Here is a 13,036-nt window from a genome sequence, read left to right as displayed (position 1 = left end):
TCAGGCGGGGGGCAGGTGAAGCAGACGCAGGGCAGCTGCAGCTTCGCTGGAGGCCAGAAACCTCAGTCAACCACAAGCAACAGTAGCATCAACAACTCCAACAACAACAACAAGGGAGTGGTATCTGTCTGTTAGTCACCCAGACAAAACTCCCCCCATCATCTTCGCCTTCAGTCTCAGCAATCACGGGCAGAGGCAGAGGGTGGTGGGTGGGGCCAACCAGGGCTCAAAGGCAGGAAATGGTTGGGCGGCTTCAGGAACTTTGGCCACGTCCTCCACAACGTCACACCTCTCCACAGGTTAGTTTTCATGCTAATAAGAAGAGTCACGATTTTGAATGAATTTGAAAAATAAACAATGTGACGGCATGCTGTTTCTGCAGGTATCAACAGCAGGCACTCCTCTCCTGGGCAGCCCATCTGCTCTGCCCCTGGGCTTCGGGATGTTGGGAGGCCTGGTGCCCGTCTCACTACCCTTCCAGTTCCCTCCCTTGCTCAATTTCAGCCCTCCTGGAGCCCCAGGGGCTGCTGGCATGGGCTCAGCCCCCAGCTCCAACTCAGGATACCCCCTAGCACAGAGCGACCTAATTGGTGAGTGGGCACACAAATTATTACAGTTTGTCATAGATTAAAGACAAAAAGAGAGTTACATGTAGTGTCTTTTTGGAGGTCCAGAAGAAAAAAATCAGTGGGAAGCACTGGAGATGGGGTGTGTTGTATAACGTATGCAGTAACTAATATTTTTTTTCTTGGTTATAAAATCATTTTAAAAGACAAAAGATTCAAGTTACTCAAACAGGAATTAAATAGTGCATCTGCTGGGGACTATTTTCAGCAGTGGATTAATACACATTTGGTCCTATAGTGAGTATTTACTGTAACAGGACAGTGTATATGATACAGACCCAAAATAAACATCATCATTCATGATCATGTTCATGGTAGTGACAGAACATGTCAGCCAGTGCAACGATGGTGACCTCCCGATAAGTTTTTAATAGTTTTTATACAACAGTGGTGCTTTGTGTCCCAGAGGAAGAAGCTGTATCAGGCTTTGGATACACTGATGATACTTGTTAAAAGCATCAATTCAGTACAAAAAATGTAGAGCGTCCTCAGCTGTATCTTGTTTTTTTCACCCTTTTACAGTTTAAAAAAATAAAAAATAAAGAACATTTTCCCCCAGATATTCAGGTCAATATTTTGAAGATTTTATGAATCAAGGGCTGAACCAGTTTTTATAGCAATACTGTAATTTGGAAGAACGCAAATTAATGTTAATCTTAAAAAGTTATACAAATATTACTGAAAATTAAGAAGTAGCCAGTTGAATTTAATCTGCTGTAGCTGAGTTGTTGTTGAGCTTCTTGTTCTTGGTACAAACTTATTTTGTTCAATACAATGTAAAGAGCCAATACAGGTGTAAAAATTGCAGCCATATTTGTCAGAAGACAAGCCGTTTCCTCAAATCATTCGGCTCTGTGTGAAGATTTTCTCCTGGAAGGTGGTATACATGAAGCAGGATGGTTTTAAATAAGGACAGTTAACAGTTAACTGAGAAAGGAGACTGTGTGTGCGTTCATACTGAAGTAAACCAGCAGTTACTCCACTGTGCCTGCTGCGCTCCACATCTCTCACTGTGACCCTCTCGCCCTCTTTTTTTATAAACCACCATCTCCCTCTTTTGTTCTTTCCATCTTTTGTGTCCGTCTCTATCATCTCAACCTTTTGTACTTGGACGCCTCGCTGCCACTCCACTTTGATCCCCTCTTCTCTTTTGTTGCTGCTGTTCCATCTTAACATGCCCCCCTCCCCTTTGCGTCATATTCCCCCCTTGTTGTTGTTGTTGCCTTCTTCCCTCTCATCTGTCCATCCTTCCCTCCATCTCTCCTCAGATCTGTATAAGAGTCTCCAGTCAGGGTCGCAGGCTGCCCTACCTCCTCACTTGCAGCTTGCTTTCACAGGTAATCTGCATTCCTCCTCCTCCTCCTCAGCCTCCATCTGTCTGTGTCAAGTCGACCTGTCGTCCTCTGCTCTGCTGCTGTGTTGTTTGCTCTGTACCTTTCTGCTTGCTTCAGTATATTTGGTATTTGGCATGCCTCTGGTTTGTCCTCTGTAGCTGTAGCACAGTAGACGCATGTTGTAAAGCTACTCAAGTTAGTCAGAGATTTATCGTTTTTTGGGTTTTTTTCAGTAGTTTGCAGAAAACACAGTGAAGATTCAGTTTTATCCTGAGCTGTGCAGATGGTTCTTTGATTTTGAGAGCAGCAGTCTGATTAACACATGAAACAGCTATGTGTGATTTGGCTGTCTGAATTGTGAAAAATAGAAAAACATTAGCTTCTGCTCATGCTAGCTGATGTCTCGCGGACATGTGGTTTGAAATTCTGTCAACCACAAATCAAAAAGTCTTTGTTTGATTCTCTTTATTGAACAGTTTCAGTCTTTGTAGAACCTGTTGCAGCTGCTTTTCACCTTCCCTGTGTTTGACTTCATCTGTAGCTGAATTCAGGTGTATTTATAGTTGTAAACAGAGACTCAGAGCTCACAGTTCAGTCTCACCTGGATCGTTCACGGCGCTCCGATCAAAGAACCATCTGAACCAGGAAACAGGAACTTGAACACAGCTCATCCTGTGTGAAGTAGCTGCCCGTTGCTGCCTGGTTATCATCAGAAGCAGCCTGTAAAACTTCTCCTGCAGCCTGTTGCACCAGCTCAACATGTGATGAGCCTCAAGTTGAATATTATAATGAAGTTAGTTTGACATGTTACCAACAACTTCAAAATTATATCATATATGAAGCATGCAACAAGAGAAAACTGATTTTTTTTTTGTGAACACAATAACTCAACAACAATACACACTAGAAACTTAATACCTACACCATAGATACTTTGTATGGAGATGATGATCTGACTAGATCTGGGAGACTGGTGTGCTTGGCAGCATATGTTTGCATATTAATGACGTTAAAAAAAAAGTGAATAGTGAACATTCTTGATGAATAGTACTTTGGAAGTGCTTTTATCATCATTTTTTTTTTCAAGTTTTAAAAAAGATAAAAATTGAAAGAAAAGATTATTGTATTTGGCCATTAATTTTCTGTTAATAATTTAAGCAGGAATCAATCCAATCAATATTTTAGTCGGTGCAGTGTAGAGATTCAGGCGCAGGTTCAGTTGGTGCTCCAAGCTGCTGGATCTCTGTCAGGAGCGAGGATTTCTTATCGAGCTGACGTCAGATTTTTGTTTAAAAAAAAAAAAATCTGCTTCCTCTTTACTCAGATGCGAACCAAAGCCAGGGTGGAGACATGAAGAGGAAACCCCACTGACCAATAACAGTGCAGGAGACGGACACCTGGTGGGGGTGACATCACAGCCTCCTAGACACATCTACCAATAGGAGTCTTCACTTTGATTGACTGACATGATGATGTGGTATGGGGGGGACGGGGCTCCACTGCCTCTTTAAAAAAAAAAAAAAAAAAAAAAAAAAAAAAAAAAAAAAACGGACCTAAAGGAGAATCATTTTATCCTCTCTACAAGTGGCAATGATGAATTAATTTAACTGTATTTTCTAATGAACCGGGTATGAGAACAAGACGGAGTGAATGATGAGAACACTTACTTTTGTTCGGCTTATTTTTATTTTTTGTCAACATGTTTACATATGACCGACCTTGATCACTGTGGAATGAGTGTGAGCGAGGTGGTGGTGGTGGTGGTGGTACAGATGAGAGTAGTAGTACGCTACGTAATATAATTTGTATTTAAGCTTATGTGGAGTAACAGGACTCTTGTTCTTGCAGTACAAAAAGAAAAAAGAAAAACAGACTGAGTAATGAATTTTTATTTTTCTGTCTTTTGTCTCAGATGTGGGAATCGTCGTGTCCGTAGAAATTTTATTGTTGGTCACCTCTGCTCCCACAAATGACTGTTAAGTAGTAGCTTAAATTAATATTGATAAATTATTTGTAATTTACACAGGGACAGCAACATGTTATGGTGTGTGTGTGTGTGTGTGTGAGAGAAAGCGAGAGAGAGAGAGAGAGAGTGGTGAGGTTGATTTAAATGTGTGTTTGTACATAAAAAAAACACAATATACTGTTAATTTCTTTCCAGATTATTCTGTATGAATGGGTAAGGACGTGTATCCCCTTTTCACAATAATGAGCGAGTGTAAGTTTGATGCCCCTCTCTTGCTCAGTGTGTTTTTGGTGCTGTTTAATCACACTGGACCTTTTCTGGAAAAAAGACTTGAATTGAAAAAGTTTTGGGCTCCTCTTCTGGAGAGAGGAGCCACTTGTGAGAGAGGGGGGAAACGTCAAGATTGTAGCCTACTTGAATTTTTTTTTTTTTTTGTGAGTTCAGATTTTTTATTTACCTTCTCTGCTTATTGACTCGAACCAACTTAATATAACACAACGCCTTAGTTTGTATTGAAAAAGTATGAAAAAGATCTATGCAGGACTGTAAAACGCTCAATGCAAAAGTGCAAGTTGTCGCTTGGCTTTCAACCTCTACTCAACTTGTCAGTGCATTTTTCTGGAGTTGTGAATGTTTGTAGATGTTATTATGTCGCTTGAGACTCCTCCATTTCCGGTGTGTGTTCAGACAGAACGTGACGGTGAATTTGAGAAGAGGGCGTTGGCCTGATTACACTCAAGGTACGAATTGGCGTGAAAATGTTTCAACTTGAGCAAAAACGTTTTGCTGCATTCACACAATGTTAGCAGAATGGGAAGGAAAGGGAAAAAAAATGCTTTTGCCAGCTTGGGAATGTTCAGGCATTATTCCAACTAAGTTGTCAACAACTTGCAGGCTAAGACCGCTGTGTTTTTACACAAGTGGTTGCGTGAGAGTTAAAAAATACTACGCATTGACAATATAATGGCATATCTGTTAAATGGGTTTTATTTTACTGAATGGTCTTTGGCTGATGTTAGGAGACCACTTATGATTTTTAGACACCTCCATATTACTAAGTTCCAAGTTGGATATAGTGGAGCTTTCAGAAAAATAAGGATTTCTCAGTTGTGATTACAACTTTTAGGTTGACATAAATGCTGTTTATAAGTCAGAAACTTGTAATTTTGATAATTATCTAAGGATACGTCATGAATGTGGCATTCGCACCTCTGCTAGCCTTGTAGTCACACCAAATAAATAAGCTTCTTTTGTTGTGTTACGTCATTGTCATAGTTGTTACCGAGTGAAACTAGATACGGTGTGTGGCTACTGTAAATTTAGCTGAATCGATTGTTCTAGTGTTAATGTTGAATTGTACTTGTAGACATTCTGCCAGCAGTTTGTTGACATGTCTATGATGTTAGTCATGTTCACCAAGTGGGAGATATTGTCGATGTCAGAAATTCATGATATTTCCAAGAGCGAAAAACCATTCAGCCTTCCAAGTTGGAGATGTTAACAAATTTCTGATGCTGGTGATTTAGCTAATTTTATATATTAGCTACACACAACACTTTTTGTTTATATCTGTTTATATTTGGTAACTGCTACAAATACAAAACATAAAAAGTAGCAAATTTAAGTTAAAGGCTAAAGACCTTGGAATAATGCATGAACATTTTTCTTTCTCCTTGTGAATGCAGCATTGTCCCCGGGCTTTATGAGTATACATAAACCTACAGAAAGGAGAAGAATAAGTTTGGAGGCTGATGTGAACACAAACAAGACAGAAATGGTTGATGTGTCCGTTGCTGGTTTATACGTTGGCTGCGAAAAACTCCAATGGTCAAAAAAAAAAAAAAAAGTAAAAATTCCCCTCGCTGTTCGTTTGAACACCATGATAGAGATAACCTTCCCTCTGCTGAATACCTCTGTTAACAAAACTGTTCTTCCTGAGTCTCTCGCTGTCCCCCACCCCCCCCACCCCACTAGTTCCCTGCCCTCTACCATGTGTGTCTGACTGACTGGCAACACCAAGAACGACGCCAAAGATTGCTCCCGTAGTCCTCTTCCGTAGATGGGGGTGTTGTTGGTCAGTGTATGTGATTGATCTTCCCCACATCTGTAAACCCATGAGTGTCATTGTGAAGTCATGTGACCGGAGCAGTGGGTGACATCTTATAAATTGTGCTTTCTTTTGGGGGTGGGGTGGGGGGATAAAAATGACATTTCGTGGTTAACTGGTTACTATTATTTGGTCTTTTGTAGATTATTTTTGTGTGTCAAATATGAAATTAAACAAAACAGGTGGTTTTCATGATGACTCTCCTCGACTTGGTTCTTCTTCCATCTTTGCTCACCAGCCACTGAGGCTAGTGGTTTTCCAAAGTTACTAGCCATTCAGCAGTTTCCTTAGTTTGTAGTTGGGAAATTACGTTTTATTTCATTAATACTGACTACAGTATGTTGCAATTTTTAATGTAAATGATGAAATAAAGGCCCAAATCAGGACTACATAAAAGGTACGTGACTAAAGTACTGGTAATGAATATTCAGTTCTGATAAGGTAAAGATCCTTTAGCATGAAAACATGAAGATGTGATTCCCAAAGTTGAGATTTTTTTCAATAACTAACGTCCTGAACTGTTTTGGGTCAGCAAGTTGCAAAGTTTCATTGTGTACAAATATAAATTGGATTCAATTTCATGAGAGAGGCTATATTCAATTAAAGGTACGGCAGAGCATGGCAGAGTTTTGGCTTTTGTATCTTCCTGTGTCAATTTGGAATTATAAATGGCTACATAATGGCTACACAAGTGTAGCATCCACTCTAAACACCAAATGCATGGTGCTACAACTACAGAGGTCAAAGGATAGAAAAATATTAAAAACACTTGTTTAACTAATTAGATCAAGCCGGTAGGTGTCCGCTTGGTAAACCAAAGACTACAAATTTGAATCTCATCTGCGGAAGTAACTTCAAGTGCAACACCAAATACAGTAAAAATGGATACAGAAAGATACAAGAAGTCATTCTGCTAATTAGCTCAAGTTGTTAGATGTTGGCTTGGTAAACCAAAGGTTATCTATCTGCGACAGTAAATTTTGAAGTGCAACACTCAAAGTTGAAAATGCCTCTGAGAGAGAGCTATGTTAATTGCAAAGGGGATTAGTGGCGCACCAAGATAAGTTGAGACCGTAAGGCACAATTCAAATAATGAGTGAGAGTGCAGAGTCTGGTTCGAGTCAGGACCCGGAGCAGGAAAAAAGGGCTTCACTGCGATTGCAGTGGTGAAATGTAGTATTTTTTACAGTTATGTCAGAATCATCCAACTTTAATCTAAACAATGACTACTGGCTACACTTAGCCTCCTTGATGTCTGATCTCTGCACCATCTGTGTGTCATTGTTGATGTTTGCAGGCATAGTCCATGCACGTCTCTGGCGGGGCCGGATCTAGCAGGGGCAAGAGGGCCAGCCAGCCCCCCAAACAAATGTCTTGCCCCCTGAATTCAAAATTTTAGAAGGTAAGAAAACATATACATCACCCACAAAATGAATGTGTTAAATGTCAACCCAATTAATCACAGTAGTTTCAAAGTCTGACTAAAAAGCCTTCAGTAAATATCCAATCACTGTTACTCATGGATATATTATTAAAGGCATTAGAGGCACCGTATCCAGTTCTTATAATACATCCGGACCTTATCAGTATCCTACCCTCTTAATTACCAAAGAAGCATGGATACTAAAACAAGCTGTTTTCTCAAACGCGAGTGGGGCTAGATACTGAACACGCCTGCAGCGCGAACGTAAGGCTAAGGAGCAAACTAGCTAGCGCAAGCTTTAGCATTTGCGTTAGCAGCGAACGTTAGCATTAGCCTTCTCTTTTGACTTAATCTTCTGACCTTAACTCAATTTTCAGTCGTTTGTGTTTGTATTCTCGTGACTAAGGTGTCCCTGACATGAGTTGTGGACCCCCAGTATGGATGGGTGAAAACACAACGAGCTCTTGATAGTCTTTTTAAATACCTGTTGCAGTTGTTTACAATCACTTTGCCAACATTTGCCAACATCATCTCTTTGTAACTTTTTGTTCCATACTGGTCATTTTAACTCAGTTTATAGTCTATCATGTTTAACTCAGTCTATCATGTTGTTGCCATCGTTTTGTGTCTACTTGTGGTCATTTTGTATTGTATCGCGTCTGTACCTGGCTGCTTTACACCTGAATGTTAGCGTTACCATTAGTGGTGAGCGTTAGCATTAGCCTTAGCCTTATCTTTTTATGTCTTCTGGGCTTTTTTCCCTTTTTGTCGTTTTTATTTGCGTGGGTTAAAGTGTGTTTGGGTTTCTGTGAGTTGTGGGCACCATCCGGAGCCAAGGTAACTGTTTAGTAGTCTGCTGTCTAATTATCATGTCGTTGTGATCATTTTACATCTTTACTTGCCTATTTTACATCTATTTATGGTCAGCTTCTTTGTTTCTATGCAATCGCTCTTACTGCGTCTCTGTAGTTCTGTGTCCTGTACTGATCATTTTACATTTCGTTGAGGTCATTTTTTGTTTTATTGTGGCGGTTCAGCATTTCACAGTGATTGTTTTGCGTCTCAGTTTTTTTGTCACGTTCTTAAGGACGTGATGCTTTTTCCTGTCATATGTGATAGTAACAGTAACAGCCCATTTTCTGAAACATTCCTCTAATGTTTGGAGAATGGTCTGGTTCAGCTGTAATGATGTCTAGTAGGGGTGTGACAATACACACGAGTCAAGATTTTAACACTTTTTAAAGAAACTTCAATGATGTAACTGAAAAGATTCTTTTATTTGAAAGTCACAAAATGTGAAACAATGCATTTGCGTTGTGAAATGTCTCATGTGAGTTGTTCATAAGTATGTTAATTTTAGCTGTTGGTCAGAGGGTGATTTAATAACAAGCAGTTCTACACTTATTTACTTTAAAATTTTCACTTAAGCTGCTGTTAAGACCTTTGGTCTTTGGTTTGGAATTTGGTTGTTATTCATTAAACGAAAACAAGACATTTTAAATATGTGTTAATAAGAAGAAGGTTGAAATGTGAAATAATGATTCTGTCAGACTTTTTACTGTAGTATAATACAAAACATAAGTTAAATTCCTGCATTCCAAAACTGACTTAACTGATGTTGAAGTGTTTATTATTGTTGTGCAGTTCACTGTAACATACATGATTGCTTCAGTGATAACTTGATAGACACGCTATTAATAATCATTTACTTTTTCTCAAGTATTTGTTGATGTTAGTTCTTCAGAAGGTGATGACAATCAAGTGTTAATTTTCTGAAACAGTACAATGTTTGTTAAATGTTGTGGTTCAGCTGTAATATTGAATATTTATCTGTGTTTTCATGGTTAAACTGTTGATGAGGAATAGGTAATAGTGTATTGATCATTTTCCTTTGTATATTTCTCTTTAATTCCCTCCAGGTGTCACCACTTTGTCCACAATTACAGAAACACGGTCCATGATCAGAGAGACATTGTTGAGGATGAGGGAGACATCGTCCACGATCAGATACATTGTCCGTGATCGCAGAGACCTTGTCAAAGATGAGAGAGATGTTGTCCTTGATCAGAGACATTGTCCCATGCTTCGTAGAGACCTTGCGATAGAATCGGCGGAGACGGGGGTCACCGATTTGACGGCACTGCCCGCGATCATGGAGACATTGTCGATGATCACAGAGACACCGTCTATGATCTCAGAGACATCGTCCACGATCACAAAGACATTGTCCATGATCACAGAGACTTTGTCCATAATCTCAGAGACATTGTCCGTGATCACAGAGACGTAGTCCACGATCGCAGAGGGTCTCCATGCAATGAAGAAGTTCTTTGAGACCAGGACTGAGGCCTCCAGGTAATTCAGAAACAGCTTTACGTCAACTGTCCAACACAGAATATTGAGATTAAACTCTTTATGTCCAGTATTCAGTATATCAGAAAAGTGTTAGAATAAAAGTAATCTGCGATATAAAGATAATGTATAAGTAATTGTATTACTTTACATTATTGATAGAAGTAATGTAAAAGTAACTTGCATTACCAGTAGTGAGATGGTATAGGCATCAAAGTGTTTTGTTAAATGTTATGGTTCAGTTGTAATGTTGAATATTTATCTGTGTTTTCATGGTTAAACTGTTGATGAGGAATAGGTAGTAGTGTATTGATCATTTTCCTTTGTATATTTCTCTTTAATTCCCTCCAGGTGTCACCACTTTGTCCACAATTGCAGAAACACGGTCCATGATCAGAGAGACATTGTTGAGGATGAGGGAGACATCGTCCACGATCAGATACATTGTCCGTGATCGCAGAGACCTTGTCAAAGATGAGAGAGATGTTGTCCTTGATCAGAGACATTGTCCCATGCTTCGTAGAGACCTTGCGATAGAATCGGCGGAGACGGGGGTCACCGATTTGACGGCACTGCCCGCGATCATGGAGACATTGTCGATGATCACAGAGACACCGTCTATGATCTCAGAGACATCGTCCACGATCACAAAGACATTGTCCATGATCACAGAGACTTTGTCCATAATCTCAGAGACATTGTCCGTGATCGCAGAGACGTAGTCCACGATCGCAGAGGGTCTCCATGCAATGAAGAAGTTCTTTGAGACCAGGACTGAGGCCTCCAGGTAATTCAGAAACAGCTTTACGTCAACTGTCCAACACAGAATACTGATATTAAACTGTTTATGTCCAGTATTCAGTATATCAGAAAAGTGTTAGAATAAAAGCAATTGTATTACTTTACATTATTGATAGAAGTAATGTAAAAGTAACTTGCATTACCAGTAGTGAGATGGTATAGGCATCAAAGTGTTTTGTTAAATGTTATGGTTCAGTTGTAATGTTGAATATTTATCTGTGTTTTCATGGTTAAACTGTTGATGAGGAATAGGTAGTAGTGTATTGATCATTTTCCTTTGTATATTTCTCTTTAATTCCCTCCAGGTGTCACCACTTTGTCCACAATTGCAGAAACACGGTCCATGATCAGAGAGACATTGTTGAGGATGAGGGAGACATCGTCCACGATCAGATACATTGTCCGTGATCGCAGAGACCTTGTCAAAGATGAGAGAGATGTTGTCCTTGATCAGAGACATTGTCCCATGCTTCGTAGAGACCTTGCGATAGAATCGGCGGAGACGGGGGTCACCGATTTGACGGCACTGCCCGCGATCATGGAGACATTGTCGATGATCACAGAGACACCGTCTATGATCTCAGAGACATCGTCCACGATCACAAAGACATTGTCCATGATCACAGAGACTTTGTCCATAATCTCAGAGACATTGTCCGTGATCGCAGAGACGTAGTCCACGATCGCAGAGGGTCTCCATGCAATGAAGAAGTTCTTTGAGACCAGGACTGAGGCCTCCAGGTAATTCAGAAACAGCTTTACGTCAACTGTCCAACACAGAATACTGATATTAAACTGTTTATGTCCAGTATTCAGTATATCAGAAAAGTGTTAGAATAAAAGCAATTGTATTACTTTACATTATTGATAGAAGTAATGTAAAAGTAACTTGCATTACCAGTAGTGAGATGGTATAGGCATCAAAGTGTTTTGTTAAATGTTATGGTTCAGTTGTAATGTTGAATATTTATCTGTGTTTTCATGGTTAAACTGTTGATGAGGAATAGGTAGTAGTGTATTGATCATTTTCCTTTGTATATTTCTCTTTAATTCCCTCCAGGTGTCACCACTTTGTCCACAATTGCAGAAACACGGTCCATGATCAGAGAGACATTGTTGAGGATGAGGGAGACATCGTCCACGATCAGATACATTGTCCGTGATCACAGAGACCTTGTCAAAGATGAGAGAGATGTTGTCCTTGATCAGAGACATTGTCCCATGCTTCGTAGAGACCTTGCGATAGAATCGGCGGAGACGGGGGTCACCGATTTGACGGCACTGCCCGCGATCATGGAGACATTGTCGATGATCACAGAGACACCATCTATGATCTCAGAGACATCGTCCACGATCACAAAGACATTGTCCATGATCACAGAGACTTTGTCCATAATCTCAGAGACATTGTCCGTGATCGCAGAGACGTAGTCCACGATCGCAGAGACGTAGTCCACGATCGCAGAGGGTCTCCATGCAATGAAGAAGTTCTTTGAGACCAGGACTGAGGCCTCCAGGTAATTCATAAACAGCTTTACGTCAACTGTCCAACACAGAATACTGAGATTAAACTCTTTATGTCCAGTATTCAGTATATCAGAAAAGTGTTAGAATAAAAGTAATCTGCGATATAAAGATAATGTATAAGTAATTGTATTACTTTACATTATTGATAGAAGTAATGTAAAAGTAACTTGCATTACCAGTAGTGAGATGGTATAGGCATCAAAGTGTTTTGTTAAATGTAATGGTTCAGTTGTAATGTTGAATATTTATCTGTGTTTTCATGGTTAAACTGTTGATGAGGAATAGGTAGTAGTGTATTGATCATTTTCCTTTGTATATTTCTCTTTAATTCCCTCCAGGTGTCACCACTTTGTCCACAATTGCAGAAACACGGTCCATGATCAGAGAGACCTTGTCAAAGATGAGAGAGACATCGTCCACAATCACAAAGACATTGTCCATAATTTCAGAGACAAGGTAATTCACACACAGCTTCACATCAACAGTCCAACACAGAGCGCTGAGATTAAAATGATATTTAATATATATTTTTATTTCTATAAAAAACACATCATCAAAATATTTCTGAAACCTCATATCAACAGTTTATTCAGTTATAAAAATATAATTTTGAAAGAAAGAGACACTTCAGCCAAAGAAAAAAAATCATGTAACAAAAGTGCTAACATAAAAAAGTGTAATAATAGAAACAATTTGCAACATACCAATAATGTAAGTAATGTATTAGTAAACTGTGATAATAAAAGTAATGTAACTGAAAAGTAATTAATAGTAGAAAGATGTTAATAGTTATCTGGTATCTATGGAAGTTGGCAGTAATCGAATTTAGTTTGCATCACTAAAAGTTATCCTGTATCCTATAAACTAATATCCAAGGTTATGTTAAAAGTAATCAGAAGT

General features: G+C 39.4%; 1 protein-coding gene across 4 annotated transcripts; it reads left to right on the top strand.

Moving 5' to 3' along the window:
- Positions 1–345: 345 nt before the first annotated feature.
- Positions 346–12,612, top strand: LOC108879325 (ubinuclein-2). Of its 4 annotated transcripts, none has more exons than XR_007812633.1 (8): positions 351–590; positions 3,285–3,360; positions 7,331–7,435; positions 9,376–9,811; positions 10,160–10,595; positions 10,915–11,350; positions 11,670–12,126; positions 12,475–12,612. XR_007812633.1 is itself a non-coding variant. In XM_018670566.2 (3 exons), exons 1-3 carry the CDS (start codon positions 368–370, stop codon positions 3,329–3,331), a joined length of 339 nt encoding a protein of 112 aa, XP_018526082.1. In that variant the 5' UTR covers positions 346–367; the 3' UTR covers positions 3,332–6,228. The 4 variants fall into 4 exon arrangements, 1 of the variants encoding a protein (XP_018526082.1); XR_007812632.1 differs by having other exon boundaries at positions 3,285–3,437; XR_007812631.1 differs by having other exon boundaries at positions 350–590; positions 3,285–7,435.
- Positions 12,613–13,036: the final 424 nt, after the last annotated feature.

Source organism: Lates calcarifer, unplaced genomic scaffold, assembly GCF_001640805.2.
Source record: "Lates calcarifer isolate ASB-BC8 unplaced genomic scaffold, TLL_Latcal_v3 _unitig_625_quiver_2172, whole genome shotgun sequence".
NCBI lineage: Eukaryota > Metazoa > Chordata > Actinopteri > Centropomidae > Lates > Lates calcarifer.
This window is presented reverse-complemented; position numbering and strand designations above follow the sequence as displayed.